The sequence below is a fragment of the Vanellus vanellus genome (assembly GCF_965231255.1).
Source record: "Vanellus vanellus genome assembly, chromosome: 21".
In the NCBI taxonomy this organism is placed as follows: domain Eukaryota; kingdom Metazoa; phylum Chordata; class Aves; order Charadriiformes; family Charadriidae; genus Vanellus; species Vanellus vanellus.
In genome coordinates, this window is record NC_138926.1 from 7,032,486 (window position 1) to 7,053,201 (window position 20,716).

A 20,716-nucleotide genomic window follows, 5' to 3' on the forward strand; every position below is an offset into this window, starting at 1 on the left:
ACTCATGCAATTGTTTCAGTGAAGTTCCAAATTAAGTTCCACCTCCTCAGTTGCAAATATGATGAATACCATTATATTTAAAAAGAAAGGAAAGTACAAAGGAAAATTTCAATCCCTGCTCAGTGACAAACATTTTCTGTGGGGGATTTCAAACTACTCATTCAGTTCACTTTCCTGTGATCACAGTAATACATTATACGAAACCCAAAATTGCAATAACTAGGAATTACTCCTTCTTCTGCTTCTTTTTTTTTTATATTATGTCTTTAAATGAAAAATAGGCAGATGAAACGCAAACAGAAACCACTTACACATATGGGGAAATTTCCAAGTGCTGCAGAGAGTCCGTTTTTGTTCTGTAACTTGTATAATCCCCGTGAAACCAGATGGGAAGACCCGCTCATAGGCATTATATTAATACAAATTATACACTAAGGTAAGGAAAAGAAAACAGGAATATAATCCTTACATATCGAGATGGCTCTTCCTTGTTTTGGTCATTCATGTCAGTGGGAATGATCCGCGTGGCCATTGGTCCCTTGGCAAACGGTTTTGGTAACTGGCCCCTAAATTCTGACAGGATGAACTGGAGCTGCCAACTGCAGAGAACAGTGTCAGAAAGCCCAGCAAGAAAATGCAGGAGCTAGTAACATTTTGTGTGGACAAAACCAAAAGCATAACCAAAGACATTTCATTTCTGAGGGTACACAGCCCTGCTAGAGTAGCAGTCACACTACAAATTTTTTGTACCTTATGTCCAACATAATCTGCTGACAACAAACTTTAGAATCCTTTGTTTTGGATATGCTGTTGTCAACAGAGATAAAAGGTCTTGAAGGTTACTCCCACAAATACTTCTTATGAGAAGTGCCCCTCCTAATGAATCCCACCAAACTGTACCCTTTACGTTAAACAAGTTACTTGTCTGGCAGGAGAAAGCTGCTTGGAAATCTGTGCCACTCCTTTCCCACGCAGACATTAACCGGTCTCCCCTCTGGCACAGTGTGAATACTTGGGTCAGTAGCAATCCTGTGAAATTCTGGGTACAGGTCCAGGGGCCCATGGTAGCCTATGGAAGGCAGAAAGTTGTAAATAAGGCTAAAGAAATAGGCGATATTTACATGACTGCTTCTGAAAGACTACAAAAAATTGTTCATACATAACTTCTGGAATAAATGAATTGGCCTATGCTAAAATGTGGCTGGATTCCAAAGCTCCTCCTCCTTTTAGAAGCGCTTGTAGCCCACCACCTTTATTCACAGTCTCCTCTCCTGTCAATGGCTACCATTAATCAAAAAGATATTCATGAGGTGGGAAGGTTGACTGCATGGCTCTGATTCAAGAAAGTACTTAAGGACCATATCTAATCCATCTCCATTAAGGACACGTACACCTAATTACAAGTTTTAAATAGGAAAATGCTTTTTCAAGTGGGATCATACATTTGAAAGTTGAATTATCTGCTTTAATATTAGTCTGGGTACAGGTTTTATATCAGTATAGTTGCAGTGGCTGAAAGTGAAGGGCAGCAGATTTTTAACTGATATAGTTCTAGTGATATATTCGTACATACATGAATACATACATACGTTCATACATACATGTATGAATGTGCATATATATACATACACACGTATAATCATTCATTAATGGTGACCATTAGAACTTACTCATTTCCTTGCAACACTGACATCCAAACTTTCGATGTTCCTTATCTACTGTGCTAACTTTGGCAGGCCTTAAGACTAGCCAAGACCAATACCCAGGAAAGCACAGAACAAGTCTAAAATACCAACCTCTGAATAAGGCAACAGAGCGTGACAATGACAAAAGGCCAAAGAGGAAGACAGTCCCCAGAGCCAGCCAGTTGGAGGATACTGTGTAGTGTTCCAGGCGGTAGCGCTGGAATATGAAGTGGTAACATTTCTGAGGAAAGATTTTAAAAAAAGACAGTATAAAATTACTCAAACTCTGATACGCTTAGCAAAGTTCTATTTTTCATAAGGACCTTACAGCAGTGCCTGCATCTCCCATTAGATCTTTGGTCTTCATTTTCTCATTCAGACCCATAAAAAATGCACAGAAACTCACACAGTTCAGTCACATTTCTTAACTGATAATCGAGGGTATTTAATGATATTTTCAGCTCTTTTCCCTAGGAAGGCCTCTAGTCAAGCTGTAAAGTGCTCTCTACCAAGGCTCCACCTTGGTTGGTCCCAGGTGAACCAGCAGCAAGTGTCCCTTTCAGACACTTCTGTAGAGATTCCCTACAGAGGCAGACCTCATTTTCAATGCTGGACTGACTTCCTCTCAGTTCTATGACCCAGATTTACTGAGTGACCTATGGTTGTTTACCCTGTCTGCACAAACTACAGCTTTGAAGTGGATAAAATAAGAACACACAGCACATTCTGCATCCACCTTTAAACACAAGCCACTCTGAAATTGTTAAAAGAAAAGCCTTTTAGATTTTTCAAATTTAAAGCCTTTCTGGGAATATCCAGGAGGAACTGCATCCAATACTTGGCTTGGTGCCTCCCTCCTGCTCTGCCTTTCTGCAGAAGCAATTATTCATTTCCTATCCTAATCTGGTTTCTCTTCCTCTTGTCGTGTTTGCATTTTTCACACAACAGCCAGATCCACGTGGTTTGGAGAGGCAGACTCTGACAAGCTTGTACTGCTAGCGGGCAATCAGTTCCAAATTCTCAGCTGAACACTGAATTATGGACAAACTGTCAACAAACAGTGGTAAACTATGCAGGACAGACGTTTAGACTAGATTTTTCTAAAGCCATATTTGGCAAAGGTCCTAAACTCTTGCCCTCTGATGAATGTTCTGACGGCACGTAGCAGTTCTCAGTCAGGGCCATAAAACTGCTGACATTACAGAGCTTGACCCTGTATGAATGCAAGGACTGAAACTCATCTGAGGTGCTCCCACTTAGCACTGCAAAGCATCACCAGTGATGGGAGATCAACAGTCAAAATAGCAACTGACCAGGGGAAGAGTGAAAGTGATTTGAGGGATGCAGGCAATGCTGGTGGGGAGCCCAGGACAGGAACAGCCAGCAGTGGTGTGTAGCAGGACAGAAGAGTAATAGCAGAATGAGGCCGAACAGCTGGAACAGGCTCTAACAGGGACTAGTGACTGCATTCCTGCGCCACTTTAACAGAGGAAAGATGAATAATTTTGAGCTTTAGGAAGGTTTACAGCAATCTGTAGTGGTGCTTTACTCTATGAAGTGTTTCAAGTGATATTTACTAAATATCTAATTTTTGGCTCTTCCAAATGTCTGATGCAACTTCCTAATGCCTAACCAAGACCACTTTTACTTTTCCAAATCACTGAAGGATTCCTACTAGGATACAATAAAATGCATTTCCTACATGCACACACATTCCTGCCCCTTAAAGCTTGCATAACAGCAGATAAAGGAGGCACAATGCTACAAGCAAGTTGCTAATCCTCATGACACCTCTTGGATGTTTTGTTGTATTGGCACTACAACATCACAACTGCTCCTCACCAGAAATTCCCACTTGGGATGGGAGAACAACCCAAAGTCATCATGAAATAATTAGTGGCAAGGAAATATGCTCAACCATTTATCACTTCACACAATCCCAGATAAGGTCCTAATGTGATCACCTTATAAAACCATGAAATTTGATCTTTACTGGGCTGTGAAGCAGTCTGCACTGAAGTCCAAGATTATTAGATGAGCTTATTATGTATGACACTCAGGAGGGAAATCCCAAATATTTTGGGGTTTATGTCACATCTGAGAGTTTGTTTTCCACAAACTCTCAACCAACCTGTACAGGAAGATTATGGTTCAATTCATAAAATCAGCAACACCCACCCACACTTCACTATTAGAACAACTGTGCATTTTGCTTCCAGAGTCTAAACACGTATTCTTGAAACATGGTTCAAAAATGAAAACTGTACCAGCTAACAGATTAAAGACAATGATCAAATGTTATGCATAGGACAGCCCTGAATTGTGTAATCACTGTAGACTGTGTCACAGACACAGATATTCTGCAAATGTTCCCAAGCTTTGGGAAGCAATGTTAAAGAAGTCACCTAGCAGTTATGCTTCTTAAAGGTATGAGCTCATTAAAAAAAAAGTGTTCACTAAAACTTACCTGAAGAGCAGACAGAGCCACAGCACCACAAAGACAGATGAGGGGATAGATGGGAAAGAGAAACCTCTCTTCTTTGTGGGGCTGACTGAAGAAAATCATGATCCAAATGTACATAGGAGATAGTGTCAGCCAGTAGGGACGGCCCAGATTCTGAACTGAAAGAAAAAAAACACTCAGCAAAGTAGTAATGTAAGAATGATGAATTTATCCTATTCCCTCTTTTGCACAATCATATTTCATATTCAATAGCCTATTCTTCAGACCCAAACCATTGCCTTCAAAGACAAACACACCATGTTCTGATCAGCCGTGTTGCTAAAATCCAGGTAACGTGCAAATAGTCAGTATAGAATTTTGATGGGAGAATTTTTTGTAGATTCCTACAACACAAACCATTTCAACAGACTTTAGAAGACCAAAAGCAGAAAATAAGGGACTGGGTTACTGAATCCAAGCAAGAAACAAAACCCATCAAGAACTGACATGTCTAAACAAGTAGTCAGAAGTACTAGATTTCCTGCTGTGCATTATGCTATAGATAGAAAAAACAGAAAGGAACTCGTCTGGACCTACCCTTCCATTTACAAGTGGTTGTTAAGTGACTGATGTTTCCACAACCTTCATTGCTTCATTACAAAAATAACAGCATGAGAGGTCTCTCAGGCACCTTCTGCTTAACAGAGGAAATAACTGATTCAAAAATAACAACAATTACCCTGAATTTTAGTCACACTGAGGAGGGTTCTACAGTGCCTGACAATTTTCAGTCCCTATTCTACCCCCTTGCTACTCCCAACAGCAGAGTTAAGCAATTAAGCTAACGGCATTTCACAGACAATAAGAACAAAGCACTCGGCAGAATCGCTCCTGCTGTTAAGTACAAGAACACCGAGTGAACAGTAGGAAATCTTGCATTTACAGGATCTCCTACTGAGCTTTTACTGGTTTCTGACAGTATATCAGTCATATCCAAAGAACAGATATAAGCAAATACCCATTAATATACATTTTCATCAAGGATGTTACTGTTTCTTGTATTCAGTAAAAAATCAGAGGGCGAAGCACTAACTGGACTGATAAATCTGAAGGCTGCTGCTGCTGCTTAATGAATCTTCCTTAGGAAAACAGCAGAGAAGAATTCACACTTCCTCAACACGTTTTTCCTCTCTAGAGTCACTTGCCAAATATCATGTGTTTAAACTAATGTCATTTTATTTAAGAAAAAGCCCAGCGTGAATTAGGGAATATTTTGGTTCCTCCTTTCTCTACTCTCAGTGTATCCACACATATGGGGACACTTCCCTAAGCATGGGGTAGCAAGACTGTCCTGCAAGGGCTCAGTCCTGCGAGTTGAAGAGTGCCTTTCACAGTACATAGAAGACTCCAGGTTCAATCCCAATATGGGCAGCAGCAGCAGAGACCAGAGGATGCCTATTTGTAGGCTCGGCCTCAACAATCAAAAAGGAAATAATAACTCTGTTCTCTCAAGCTGCTGCAGAAAACATTCTGGCAGTGGTATAAAAAAATAACAATGGAAGAGCCAGCAAAAGGTTCCCCAAATAACTCTAAAGGGTACCATTTCCAGCTGCAGGTAAGATGGAAACAACAATGGGTACATAGTTTCTTTCCCCCTCAAGATTTCTGATGGGGCTATTTCTAATGTGTTTGCATGTCTGGCTGAAGGCTATGTGCCATACAACTTGCTCAGCTTACTCTGGATATGGATAGTTCAGCCTTGATAGCATATTGTTCTTCTTGAGGTGAAGGCAGGGAATACAGGAATCATCCTTACAGAGAAAAACATGTTTCTGCCCTTTTGCAGACAGCATGTACGTAGATGCATCTCACTGCATGTTCTTTCTACACAGCAACTCCATTCTGAAGTCAATACTGAACTGAGTAATGAGATCTAGGAACTCTCCTATTATTCCAAAGGCCTTCCCTGAACCTAGTTTCACTTCCAATAAAGGAAAGCTGCTCTTCGGCAGGCAAGCTCTCCCTTTAGTAACAAGGTTGGGATCCAGGCTGTCTGTGTTTGGCTCTCACAGCTGTCTTGCGCTCACCATGAAATTTCTGAAGCAGACACTCCATAAGACAAGTCAGTGGCAGCACAAGCAGCGCCAAAATAAATGCCACGTTGAAATTCAGAAAGCCGTTGATGAAATAGAAGGACCAGGGTTCCGTACCTAAAGGGTGAGAAAAGGAAACAAGAATTTTTAAACACAAACATGTATGAGATCTAGATATAACAACATCTTTGTTCCTTCTCTGCCTGACACAGGCTGAGATAATCAGCATCAGACGTCAATTCTCCCCATTGCAAGCATATTGGAACTGAAGAATGGAAAAGGTGTGGACAGAAGATCTTGCAGCTGGACAGAGGATGCAGCCCCATGGAATGAGCCTGAGCCATCTCAAAGCAGCCTCATGTTTCTGCCCTTCACCTATAAAACTGCCATAGCAGTGGCATGAGAGTTAGTCAATAGCCATATAAATGCACCAGAGTACCCCACAATCAGGTCTGCCCGAAAAACCTGTCTTCCTTTTCAGAAATTATTTTTCTCCTTCCTTTTTCACTGGATCATAGTCACATCTGCTGCTCATGAATCACAGGCCACTCTAACAGTGACACAGAACTCACCCTTGCATTAAGAAAGCCTACACAGCAAGAAAGTAGAGGCAGAAACTTGCAAAACGAGGAAATTTGACACCAAATTCATTCTTTCTAATTGCAGAGAAGTAACAGAGGAGTAACACAAAACCACACAATGTTAATAAGAGATCATTATAATTCTGGAGTGATGATGTATACTTCATGTTGGCAGAAATAGAAAATGTACTAAAACGGAACAAGCAAAAAAGTTCATGTTCCCACTTCACCCCAGAGAAGACTCTGCCACTAAAGTTCATCCAGAGAGTAGTTTTGGTACCTCCTTAAAGTCAACACTATTTAAAATGTCCCTACTTCAATTTGTTCTTACTGTGTAGCTTCAAGCATGAGCAAGCCAACTCTGCCTTCTAATGTGACATACTTGGGTATTGGTTGCAAGCGTTGAAGGATGTAAATTGAAAGAAATTCCAGTCCAACTGCCATTTATTTGGACTCTTAATTCAGGATGCTTAAAATCCTGAACAATAAGGAATGCCAGTTCCTCTCCACACATTTACCACTCTCTCAGTGTGATTAGCTCAATCAGTCAGTAAATGACACATGGGGGCTTTAATCACTGCACTGTTGTGACATGTGTCACATGCCGCAGCAATTTCCTGCAATCAGAGCCACTTAAATAGGGTCCATGTTGAAATTAATCAGACAACTGAAAAGCAGCAAGGAAAACCTGAAACCTCTGCAGCTCCTACAGCTAAATATGATTAGAAGCTGCACTAGTAATGTCAGAAACATGTCACTGGAGTTACTAAGGCCAAGTCCAAGCAACTGAGGTTCATTTAGGAAACCTTTAGCTATTAGCACTGAAAGCAAATAGCGATTTGGATTTGGGGGAGTAGGGAGCTTTAAGGGAGGTGAATTATTAGAAATCCACCTTCTCTCTCCCTCCACCTGCTTCATAATTCTTGCAAGTCCCACATGAGCACAATCCTCAGCCTGTGAAAGGCTGTATATGGGATACGGTAGATTGAAAGATCATGTCAAGTGATGGACATGACAGACTTATCTGTATGGCAACACTGCAATAGTGCCAATGTCCCTTCCTCCTTCTCTAGACTCTGTTGGTGACACTCAATATTTAAGGACAGCAATTCTAAATAATCACTGTGACAAGTCTTCAACACGTGCAGAAAGCAGATAATTTTAGGACTGAAGCGTACTACCCTTCCTAAAAATCAGGGCTGATGACTGGGATACACCTGTGAGGGAAAACCTGTCTAGGCAGTCTGGGGTATCACACTGTAAATCTTCCAGTGGACATGAGAAAAAGTGTGGGTAAAGGGGGCTTTGGTTTCTTGCCATCCCTGCCACCTCCAGATTCTCTTCTATGGCAATACTACAGGTTTCTGAAGACTTACAGCAGGGTTAACACTGGTTAGGCCACTCTAGTAACTACTTCCGTGGAGCACCAAGACCTCTCCTTATATAAAAAAGGACTGGAACTGGGTTCCATAGGCTGCTTCTCCACTCCCACTGCTATAAACAACAACCTCTTTATCATAAAAAATGCCAGGATGAGATATAAAGCCTCTGAAACTGATGTAAAGTGCTACCCTCCAGTGTTTTCTGGCTACAACTAAGCTGCACAGCACAGCCAAGTTACAGATCTTTAAAGGATAGTACCAGGGACTATACTGTCTCCCTTCTACCTGGCCTGGCCACTATGGAAAGTAAAGGAAATTAACTATGGCTCTTTCTACTCTGATCTCTGATTTGGTAGCCTGGGACTCAGGAATGAAGGACACTTCATGAAGCACACCTCCACAATCCAGATACAGCCTTAAAGGCCCAGAGGTGACCTGAGGGACTCTGCTAATAAAGAGGTCAGCTGGTCTGAAGCACAGCTTTAACAAAAAGGCTACTTTTTCAGATTTTTTTGCAGTGTGACTGAACTGCCCTTAAGAGCTAAGCACTGGAACCTCCCCTTCTTCTCCAATGAGGGATTTTCTTCTCTGAGTGAGGAGAAAAAAAAAAAAAAAAAAAGAAAAAAAGTATGAGAGGACAACAGTGCATTACACAGGCAAGTTAAATAATTCACAGACACCAGGCAAAAAGCAATAGGCTTGGTCACTGTGATGACTCACCCATTCAGAGGCATTCAGTCTCAATGCCTCCCAGGGCAAAATGCTTTTATTCTTGTTATCCACAACGACTCAAGGTGATCTGAGAAAGAACTGCAATATAAAAAAAGAACAACCCCATTGCATACAAGAAGTCCTGGCCCAGAATGTCTTTCAGGCAGGGAGGAACAGTAAAGAGCTCTCCATGCAGAGCACTGATGGGAACATGCTTCCACATCATTGCCTTCAGACCATGACAGAAGATTTAACTTCCTGCAAGTATCCCACATGCTACAGCTGAGCAGATGTGGGCTGTAGGAGAGAGACTGATGAAAGCAGTGGGAAGAACACTATGGCCCGTGTGTTCATGGCACTATAGTTCCATGGGGATCGCCAACTGTCAGACACTGACCCAGAAACTAGTTCAAACTTCATGCTCTGTGACAGGCTCCAGGAGCACTTCTAGAAATCAAGCTTAAACACAATTTAATAGAAATTAAGAATCTACTATGCTGCTGCTTGATAACAGCAATGGTGAGCGCAGCACAGGACAAAGCAAAGGAGTTGTAAAATAGGCTTAAGATGAGGTGCCCCACCCTGCGTTTGTCACAGGCTAAAAGCCTGCATGCAGACAGGAACTGTAGCTCAGCTGTTAAGCAGTAACTAAGCCGCAATAATTTGATCATGAGTCACAGCCCTCATTCTAAGCAAGTCTGATTCAGTGCTAGTATAATAAACAGTCTGCTTTCTGCATTTCATTTATTTTCACTCTATTTAAGAACCAGGACTCAACAGAGAGAGGTGTCATATAAACAGCTCCAGCACATTCCGCCCAAGTTGAACAAAGCTTCCCAAAGTGCCATCGCACTGCAAGTCACAGCCAAGGCTCTGAACACAGGAAGTGGGACAAAACTTTTGTCACAAATTGTGCGTTCTTAGAACATATGTACCCAAAAACATCCCAAAGCCTCAAAATCAGGCTTTGGGATGTACACTTAGAAGCTACTTTCCCTTGGCTGCAGAAACGTAATCACCCCAGGGAAATATCCATTGCACAGACTGTATTTACCCAGAAGAAGTATATTACTAAAGACAAAAAAAAAAGTAAAAAAAAAAAAAGTCAAACCTTGTCACCAGAACTCCAGTCTGCAGGCAATAGAAAAAATACTGTGGTACTTACATTGAAGATGATATGGGCTGATGACCCTGCAACCTCCAGCAGTCCCTGCTCCCATCATGTGAAAGCTGGGAAATCCCAGTTTCAAAGCCAGAAGGCATTGACCAGCCTTTCATCTCCCCTGATAGTGCTATTTCTCCCAAGTGTTTTGAAGCTGTCTAAACACACAGCGTTGTCCTAGCCACATTGAATTAGAGAGCAATTTCAAGCAGGCTCTTTTACTAGCCTGAGGATGTTACATGAACATCACTATGAATAAAACACTTCAGAATAGATTGGTCCCTGGAGGCTTCTGAAAACAACTCATGCAGCAGTGTGGAAAAAGTCAGGCACAAGCCCATACCAAAACCTATCAGGGACAGAGCCTGGAGTTTCCTTACAGAAAATTCACAGCAACAGGCTTCAGAGCCTTCCTGCAGAGATGAAGAACCATGGCAAAGCAGCTGTTGCCCTGCTGTGTCACAGCACAAGTAACAAATCACCACTCAGCACCACCACTCAGCACCACCCAAAACAGCTCTTCAAATGAACCAACAAATATGGCCTGCAGGGCACTGCCAGAGAAAGCCTTGCTGCTAACCACTGCTGAATCCCTCCTAGAATATCTCAATGGGGCTCAAACAGATGACACAGATGACGAGATCCTGCATCCTAAGCTCCTTGAAGTCTCCACCAGCCCCTCTGAAACCCTGCTTATAATACTTTTCTACTTTCCACATATCTAGTACTCTAGAAGTACATGATATGAACAACTTAGTGCAGCAGCAGCTCCCAAACAACACAGCATTGACATCAAGGTTCAGGCCTGAGATTTGGGTCACACAATATTCTAAATGCTCAGTACCAGGTATTTGCCTGCAGATTAGATGCCTTTATGGTAACCTCAGATTCTGCTTCTAACAAAGGCCAGGCCATACACTGCCAATAAGCAAGGAGATTCCCAAGATACAGCATGGACTTAGGAAGTCTGTGAATTGAAAGAACTATAGATTCTCCACCGTTACTCACTTTCCCAAAGTTCTGCACCCCGACTGTGAGGAACAACAGCCAAGAACTCAATTAAAGCTGACAAACACACACACACGTATCAGTTGTGCATCTTCTGTAGCATCCAGACACGTTTGCTACTAATAGTTCTCTGCTGTGACGCTGAGACATCTCACTATGGTTTACAGAACTTGAAAGTGAACAAATGCAACTTAACTCACAGCGTGGAGAAATCCGACAATTACCTGTGGATTCCAGCTCGAGAGAGACATCATGTGGCAAAAAGCTGGAACTGCAGCCCTTTGGAGCTTGCAGGCTGCTTTTCGAGTACGTCAGAAAAAGGATCGGCAATCAAGACCTGGTGGGTCACAGTAGCAAGACAGAAGCACGAAAACCCCCGTCTCCCTTCCTGTCTTGTTATCTTAAACTCACCATAGAGATCAGGTCCGTGAGAGGTGAAGACATTGTATAAAACAATGTTGAGAGGTGCAACTACCAGCTTCCCATAGTAATAGCTGTCCACAACTACCAAGGGCACCTGAAAGAAAGCATCTATTATTTAAAGTGCCAGAAGCTTTTAGATGGACTGCCCAAAAACTCCATGTGACTTTCTTAATGGAACCCGCCCCTTCTATTGCAATACCAATCCATTCCCTCTTTGTGTTGCTACAGGCACTTACCAAAAACAGGATCAATGACACCACACACCAGTTTAGGAAACTTTTCCACCTCTGCTTCAGTATCAACAAGTCAAAGGCAATAGGAAGCCTGAAAGAGACCAGGTATCAACTGGAGACTTTGTCTTTCCCCACTGCAGGTTTTCCTGCCCCTTCAAAGCAAATGGGGCAGTAGCTGGAAGAGAATCATCACTTCACTGGGCTCCATATTCTAGTCATCCAACTCAGGTCTTACTCTTACTCTCAGTATGTTTGGGTCAGGAAATTTTCCCAACTTAAGTTCTTCAAAAGCAAAGAAACCGGGAGATGGAAGCCTGTAGCAACGATCCTGGACTAGGCGGGCAGCTCAGTCCCTGCTAGTTTCTTCCTCCAGCTCTCCAGCACCTACATTCTCCCCAACCAGGCAAGAAACATTTGACAAAGCGTAAAACTCCTGAGCCCCCCTCTCCTTACCCAAGAGCTGCACTGAAGGGCCAGCCCAGAAGGGCTCCAGCGGCCACCCCCACCACTGCTACAGAGGTCTTGTCCATATACCAGCCAGTCATGGCAATCACCGTGGTGTACATGCAGAAACTGCTTGGGAGGAAAGCTGCAACACAAGGAAAGGAAGGGGTTATCACTGTTTTCCCACAGCAGGAGAACTGCACAAGGCCAAGATAAGGCTAATCATTTCTCATTTGTTCCACTGGAGCTGGCATGCTATACTGGACACTCTCATTTCAGCGAAAGAAAAAAAAAAAAAAAAAAAGAGGAATCTTTTCCTTTTTCTGCCAAGACCAGAAATACTTTGTTTAAGCATGAAGGCCTCTTTCCTCGGTGGCACTCCACAGTGGTAACTAGTTGACTGTGTCCACAGTTACCATTTAAAACACTTGCTGCACTCTCTATATTCTGCTAGATTGAGAAAAGCGAAACAAACCTGCTCAAGTGGCAGCAGAGAATGTGAGGTGGAAAGTAAGTGAAGAATGAGGAGACCTATGACACTGCAAAAACAATGAAGGGAAAGTCCTGTCTCCACTCACCATAAAAAAAAAAAAAAAGGATAAAATAGCAAATCTCAGCATTCATAAGCTATGGTATTTTCCTTTAAGTTTCTGTATGCACACAATACAGGAAACCTTTGCTCAAAGTCTCTCTTTGCACTTTACTCAACACCTACAGCAGGCGTTTTACAAGTCTTACAGTGGTTGGCTAGTGTCGTGGTTTGGCCTCAGCCAGCAACAGAGAACCACGCAGCCGCTCACTCGACTCCCACAGGCGTGGGAAAAATCAGCAGAAAAAGGGCAAAACTCGTGGGTTGAAATATTATAATTTAACAGAACAGACAAAGGGAAAAAGAAAGAAAAGAAAGAAAGAAAAACAATAACACCGGTAAGGGAATACAAGAACGCGATTACAGTACCGCCGCGAAGCGCACCGACCGGACCCGCACCGCCGCAACCCGCCCCCGAGTGGCGACTGACTCCCCCGCCCCGGCTAGCTCCTTTTATAGCGGGGCATGGGTCACGTGGTATGGAATACGTGCCTCCCCTGCCGGCTCCTTGGAAATTAACCCCATCCTTGCCGGAACCAGGACAGCTAGGCAAATGGGTGCGACCAGCCAGAAGGGACAGGACTCAAAGGTAAATGACAATGCCAAAATATGACCCTCCTTCCTTGGATTAAAATATGTTCAAGGAAGGTAGGCCAAGACCCTGTTTAAAAGACATGGGCCATTGCAGAGAGGCTGGAGACAGTAATAGAAATAAACATGCCCTGGAAATAGAAACATACAAGAAAGTGATGCAGGGAACATAATTTGAATCAACACTTATTCTGTCATCACACCTACCATGAGAAATACTTGCAACAGAACACAACAAACAATTGCTAGAGAGGTATTTTAGCACTGTGGATTTTCTCTCTGGACCTTCGGTTTCTCTCTTGGTCTTTGGTTTCTATGGACAAAGTAATTGTTAGTGTCACTGCTAAGCAAACTTACCAGCAGATGAGCAAAACATCCCAGTGCTGAGTACTAAGAAGGCCAACATCAGCCGGCTCACATGTAGCCCAAACTTCTTGCACACGGCCCTAAGGAAGCAAGACAGAATTAGAGACCATGAAAATATCGTCAGTACATAAAAGAACAGTACCCAATGCATGCAGAACCACAAACAACCCATGGAGCATCCCGAGAGCTTGAAGGTGGGTGATTCTCATTACCCAGCTGCTGAAGGCCACCTGAAGAACAGCATGACTGCCTCCGGCCTGGGATTTCACATCCTCGTAAGTTTCACTAGTGCAAAACTCTAGAAGAGACTTGTCTTCTACCAGTATCAGTTGCGCTCCTGCAAATCTCAGGAATTTAGGGAGTCTGCACTGCTGTAGCAACATCAATCTATCTCAGATTTTAACCCCTTGCAAAATCCCATCATGCAAAAAGCCACAGCTCACATTCTTAAAACCAGGCTATTGCTGGCAGAAAAGTCATGCAAGGTAATAGTTTGAAAGCCGCAAATGAAAAGGCAGCAGGTAAAAAAAAAAAATCCAGCTTAGAAAAGCTAATTGTATGTTCAGGCTACTGCTTTTGGTGAATGTAAACACCACTGGCAGATACATTACAGACAGCAACAATCAATGTATTCCACTAAAATTCACTACAATAAGCAAACACAGCACCAGCCTCTCCTCCAACAGAGCTCAGTTTACAACACTCCCACCCTGCTTGCTGGTATCAGTGAGAAAACAAGTGTAGTCAACAAAGTGCTGGAGTGGTGATGTGGGTGGCAGACCTGAAAATAGTTTTGTCCTAACAGTGGAATTCTGACCAATATTTCATTAAGTTATCATGAGAACATATACTTTCAAGGTTCACTGTGAAGTAGCCCAATTTACCAGACTCATCTACACATGAGCTTCAGAATGTATTTCCTATGGCTATAACCAAATATGTTACTCACACTGCTTCAAAACATTCACTGTAGACAGCTTCTAATACTCACTTGTAGAAGTAGAGTTCACAAATGCAGCTCAGGAAGGCCAGGAAGCATCGGAGGAAATAGAAGATAAGAACCTAGGAGACATACTCAGAGTCTGACCAAGGTTTCCAATTAATCTTATGTACCTATTACTAACAAGTTGGTCCTAAAAACAAAAGTTCTGAACAGGATGGATCAAGTTTGGCAGTGGTGGATGAGCCTATTCTTGTAGACCCAGATCCCGCAGCAAGGGATGCCGAAGATCCCAGCAGCTCAACGCCTAGCCCTGAAGGGGACTGAAGTCCCTTACAACACAGAAAGTGAACACAGTCCACTGAACTTACCAGAACTACCCCTATTCTGTTTTCTGTTGTGCAGAAACATGCCAAGTATGGCAATGGCTATGCAAGCAGACTGCACATTCAGTGCTTTTTCTTTTACATTTCTGTGAGTTCAGTTTGCAGTAACCCTTGCAAAACACCAATTTATTTTTTATAGTGCATTGAAAAAAAATCAAAACAGTCATTGATAGCTGCCATAGAAAACAATCCAGGCTTCTAAAGCATCAGGGTGAAACTCACAGGGGTGAATGAGAGCCCACGGCTGTCAGGTAACTGTCCCCAAGCCTGCACACACACAAAAGGCCACGGAGCTACCAGCCCCTCTGGGACAGCTTCTCAAGCAAAGTGGAGCCTGACAGCATTTCCCTGCAACTTCCCAATCACCTTTCCTTGGATTCTAAGTCAGCTTACAAACCCTTGCAAATCCTTACAGGGAAGTTAGTGTTTGTAAACAAATTAATACTTTGTAAACACTAATTCTCTTACCTCTGATGACAAAGCAGCTGTTTAACACAGACTAAAGGCATGTTTATTCAGCACAAAAGAAGCTTTCACACATCTGATTTACCTTGTTAGTTTGTAGAACTCTAGCATGGAACAAGGCTGGTAAGGCATGAAGCCATAGGTAGGCGTAGGAGCGGATGGCATAGGCTGGAGAGTATTCCCACGTCTGAAACCCCTTTCCATAAATGAGGTAGTGTGTCTACAATGGAAAATGATTACATAAATAAATAAATATGCAACACAGAGGAGACAGTTTTGCATTTCCCATCTCTGAATTCTTCAGTAAGAAAATTTCTCTTTGAAACAGAGATTAGCACAAGGTTCTGGATAAATCTGCATTTGCACAGGCTGACTACAAGCTCCCAAGGACCTCCAAGGAGACAAAGCGGCTTACCGGTTCCCAATAGTTAAATGTCTCATCACAATCAGAGATGTTGCTTAAGAGAGCCGCACAGAACCTGGCTGAGATGAGACACTTGAAAGCTGTTGATCCTTCAGGGGCCCAAACTTGTCCTGCTTTGCTCCCAGATGATCTAGTCCAAAGAAAAAATACAAATATGCACCAAGAAGACTCAGTAACAAGATCAAGACTAGCAAGGTGACACTAGGCAAGGAACTGACAAGCGTATTTGCATCGCTGCCATTTAAGCACTAAGTATGGATGAGTCTTTCATTCACTGCTTTCTTTGGGGGATGCCACTCCCCTCCCAAGGAAGCACCATCATCCTCACCCCTCATCCCGGAGCAACGTCCCTGAGCGCTTAACCCATCGCTGCCAGACTCCCCCTCAGGACCGGAGCAAGGGCACGCGCTAGCTGCCGCAGGCCCGGGAGGAGCTCCACCGAAGGGAGCCTACACATTTCCAGCCCACACGCCAACCCGGCCGGGCACCCACCCCGGCCACCTGGGGCCGTCTGTAGATTTCAGCCAGAAAAAAACCCAGCAGCGAGGAAATACCTGGGCGGGTGCTCGCAACCGCCCCGCCGGCATCGGGGCTGCCGGGCCCCGAGGGACGGCTGCGATCCCGCCCGAGTGACGGCTGCAGAACCCGCCCACGCGAGACGGCCGCGCGCCGCCCGGGTAATAGGTGACGCGGCCGGCGCCCGCTGCAGCCCGGCCCCGGCTCCCCGCGGCCCCGCCGCCAGCTCCGACACCTACTCCAGGCGGGCCTCCTCCGCGACCGCAGCATCGGACCGCGGCCGGGCCGGCTCCCCGCCGCCTCCAGCCCGCGGCCGCTGCCGGGCCCCCTTGGCGGCCATGCCGAGTACGGGAAGCCGTGCGCCCGCTCCCTGCCACCAGCGGACGAAACGACAGCGGAGCCGAAGCCGCCGGCCGCCATGCCGGGTGTGGGCACAGGCGCTCGTCGCCGCGCCGCGTGCGCGCGCGCGCGCGGCCGTAAGCGCAGCGTTCCCGCGGACGACCGATAGCGGCGGTACGGCGCTGTGCGGGGACGCTTCTGCACAGGACACCGGGCTCACCCGCCACGGCAGCGCTTCGCGCCAGGCGCCCGCGCCCCCTTCCTTGGGGGCAGAGCTGGACAGGAGAGTAGCTAAATGGAGAGCACACCGTTGGAGAAAGCACTTTATTGGGTACCCCCAGCGGCTTCCTCCCCCGTGCAGGTGCTGGGAGAGAAGCTTTCAGAACAGGGGAAACCACCTCAAAATCGCTACTCGTTCCCCGGCACGTGCACAGCCTCAAAGGACATTTTGGGTGTCTGCAGAGCCCTTCCACCCCCCACAGCTGGTGCAGCAACATCAAGGTACAAAAAGTAGTTTTGAGACAACTTGGGGAAATCCTGTCATCTTAACGCAGAATCGGAGCAGCTTCTAAAAATCTCGAGAACTGCAATGAGCCAAGTACTTGCTCCCGGGGCACAGAAAACCTCCCAAAAGGGCCAGGGATGCTGCAGTGCCCAAGACAGGGAGATCCCCTGCCCAGGAGTGCCTTTCTCTTGCCTCTTCTTCAGTCCACTGCTGCTCCTCCTCTCCCTGGGTCTTGCCTGGCGGTTCCTTCCACACACGATGGATGCCTCTTCTTTATTCTCCACCAGCAGCTGCTGCAAAGGCAGGAGGACATGGTCAGGGCCGAGAAGCCCCCACTCCTCCGCCTAGAGGACAGAGGGGCGCCAGGCTGGTCCCCGGAGGGAGCTCTCCACAGCACCGCCCGATCCCGGCCGTCCTCCCGCATCTACTCCCTAGCTCCCCGCCCCAGGAAAAAAACTCACAGATCGTCTTTTCTCACCAACCTGGTGCTCCGGTGCTCCACGGGCGCCACCGCTGCAGCCAGCGGAGTTCTGGCCGGCGCTGGAGCTGGGCTTGGAGGCAGGCACCCTGGGCAAATGCAGCTGGGCATGCAAAGCGGTGGCCAAAGAGGCTGCGCCCCTGCTTACAGGGGGCTCGAGCCACCACCTGGACCGCAAAGCGCCCGGGACTCCAGGGCACTGGCCGGGCCCCGACTTACAGGGCAGCCCTGGTCCCAAAGGCCCTCGGAGGCTCCTTCTCTCCAATTCAGGGGCACCCTGACCTGCATCCCGCTAGCAGGGCGGCCACCCCACACCCCACACAGACTGCCAGCTGAGCACTATCAAGAGTGCTCTGCTCTTTCTGCCCCGAAGGCAGGTGAATTGGCAGCAGTCTTTTCCCAAGAGGTTTTGGGGGCTTGGGCAGAAGAACTTCCTGAGGTGGGTTCCTCATCACTTGGGAGAAGCTGCCACTTCGATGCGGAGCAGCTGGTTGGAAAGTGGCTGCTGTCTGGGACCTGCAAGGGGTGCTCGCCACCCTAAACCTATGCTCTGCCCTGCCCTGCCCTGCCGTGCCCTGGTCCCCCCTCCCTCTGCTCTCAGCCTCAGGAGCAGCTTGGGAGAAAGAAACCCACCAGGGAAGGCAAAATGTTGGGGGGAAGGGGCCCGCTCCGGGTGCCCGCCAGCAGGGCCCAGGTCCTGCCCAGGCAGCCCCGGCACTGGGAAGTGCATTGAACTGAGCCACCACCCCAGAAGCAGGACCGGGGCCTCTGCTTTTTAAAGCACCCAGGCTCCGGGGCACCACACGGCGCCTAAGATGGCTGAGCCTGGGGGGGTAGGGGGCGGAGGGGGGAAGGGCGGCCGGAGGCCGGACACCACCGCGGGGAGGTCCTTCCGAGGGCTGGCATCCCCCGGTTCTCCAGGCGGAGGAGCTGGCGTTTGACTGCGCCGTCCTTCCTTGGCAACCTCTCCTGGTGAAGAAAGAAAGAAGAGGCATCAATTGTGTGTGGAACTGTGGGGCAAGAGCGAGTGAGAGGAGGAGCAGTGGGCTGAAAAAAGGGAAAGAGAAAGGCACTCCAGGAAAAGAGACCTCCCTGTCACCAGGAATGCAGTCACACAAGAGCATCCTTGGTGCTTTTGAGGAGGTTTCTATGAAGCTGGGGGAGGTACTTGGTTCATCTCCATTCCCTGTGTTTTTAGAAGCCATTCCAATTCTATGTTAAGAAGACACAACTTCCAAATTTTTGCCCTTGAAAGGCTGGGGCCAGAGATACCCACCTGATTACAGGGGGTCCCCCTCCAAGAACCTCCCGCCGAGCGCAGGGGACACGCACAGCCCTACTTACAGGGCGGTGCCCCTGGGCTCAGCACTCCCAACAAGCCCCACGGAGCCGGAGGCTCCCACCTGTGCCCGCGTTACGGGCCGGCCGGCCTGGCTGCAGCACAACACCACCTCTTTGGGAGCCCAGGGGGCGACCTCGACCCCAACGGCGGGGAGGTCACCCCTGCCAAAAGCAGCGCCAAAGGCGCAACTGCGCCCTCCGGCACAGCGCTTCCTCAACCTGCACCCGCAAAAGGGCGAGGGAGGGCTCGTTCCTGTCGGCTGGCTAAAGCAGCCTCCCCAGCCCTGCTTACAGGGAGGCCGGGCTGCTCCTGGGGACAGAGGGCTCCACGGCTCGTGACACGTGCTCCGAGTACGGGGCTGTCACGCTGGCGGGTTGCCAGCAGGACGGGCAGCTGCACAGGCAGAGACCCAGGCCCTGGCTACAGGCGGGTCGCATTGGCCATGCTACGACTAAGTGGCTTTGCTCCGTCCTTAGACAGGAGGGGCGAGCCCGGACTCTCCCTCCGCTGGCGGGCTCAGAGGGGACCCCCTGTTACTGCACAGAGCCCTCTTTCCCTCCTGGGAGGTTCAAGCTAAGTACGCTGCAGTAATTTTAATGGGGGCCTAAACAAGAAGCTCATTCACTCGCACACTCACACAGACGCAAACGCAGACGCAAACACGGACACAGACACGGACAGGGACAAACAGAACTTTCCAGAAGAGAGAGCGAGCCCCGTGCAGCCCATGTCTGGGGAGCCATCCCTACCACCAAGCAGGAGAGGGGAGCTGCAGACCTGCCCCCCCGGGCTGCGTGGAAACCTGAGGGGTCTCAACATGCGGAGGGGCTCCACAGGTGGCGAAGGGGCAAATGCCGCAATGTGCCCCGACTCCAAGGGCTCATGCTGGCCAGGCTGCCAGCAGGCAGAAAGCCACCCGGGCAGGAGGAGGGGGCCGGGGAATCAGTCCTCCCCTGCTTGCAGGGCGGGCTTGGGGGCTGGAGAGCTTCATTTCTCCCTCGGGTGCATAGCTGGTGGCTCTCACCCTCCTTACAGGGTCACCACTCTCTCTGGGCAGCCAAACCATGGGGCAACATGGCAAAAGGCCAAAGACCTGAGCCCTGGTTACAGGGAGGTCACCCAGCGCAAAGCCAGCCGGGGCACAAAGGTGCCCGTGATGCTTTTGCATGAGCACAGCCCCGGTGCCAGGGAAGTCCCTTTGCGCCTTTCTCTCTCCCCCTTTTCAGGCCACCGCTCCTCCTCTCACTCACTCTTGCCCCACAGTTCCTCAGTGTGCCTTGTGTTTCTTCTCCAGGAGCTGCTGCCAAGGAAGGAGGGCACAGTCAAGCAAGCACAAGCAAGCAAGCACCAGCTCCTCCGCCCGGAGGAGAAAGGAATGCCAGCCCCCGGAGGGAGGTTCCCACAGCACTCCCCAGCCCCCAGCCACCCTTCCCCCCTCCTACCCCCTACCCCCCCAGGCTCAGCCACCTTAGACCCAACTTTCTTACCGCCATGGTACCCAGCAGCCCGGGGGGAGGCAAAAAAGCAGAGGCCCCAGCCCTGCTTCTGGGGCAGTGGCCCAGCTCAAGGTGATAAAATGGCCTCTCAGCGACAGGGCTGCCTGGGCAGGA

General features: G+C 47.4%; 1 protein-coding gene across 2 annotated transcripts in view; it reads right to left on the minus strand.

Moving 5' to 3' along the window:
• ALG9 (ALG9 alpha-1,2-mannosyltransferase) overlaps positions 1–16,782 on the minus strand; it is a gene marked incomplete at its 5' end in the record, with an annotated part of 34,215 nt that extends 17,433 nt beyond the window's left edge. The window contains 13 exons of one of the 2 annotated variants that reach the window (XM_082493940.1): positions 470–599; positions 922–1,069; positions 1,797–1,926; positions 4,153–4,307; positions 6,216–6,338; positions 11,477–11,582; positions 11,725–11,812; positions 12,175–12,310; positions 13,703–13,791; positions 14,703–14,773; positions 15,588–15,722; positions 15,918–16,056; positions 16,682–16,782. In XM_082493940.1, the coding sequence (XP_082350066.1) occupies positions 470–599; positions 922–1,069; positions 1,797–1,926; positions 4,153–4,307; positions 6,216–6,338; positions 11,477–11,582; positions 11,725–11,812; positions 12,175–12,310; positions 13,703–13,791; positions 14,703–14,773; positions 15,588–15,722; positions 15,918–16,056; positions 16,682–16,782 (1,551 nt within the window). Of the gene's footprint in view, positions 1–469; positions 600–921; positions 1,070–1,796; positions 1,972–4,152; positions 4,308–6,215; positions 6,339–11,476; positions 11,583–11,724; positions 11,813–12,174; positions 12,311–13,702; positions 13,792–14,702; positions 14,774–15,587; positions 15,723–15,917; positions 16,057–16,681 lie in introns of those variants that run through there. The other variant, XM_082493941.1, reaches the window with a different exon arrangement.
• Positions 16,783–20,716: the final 3,934 nt, after the last annotated feature.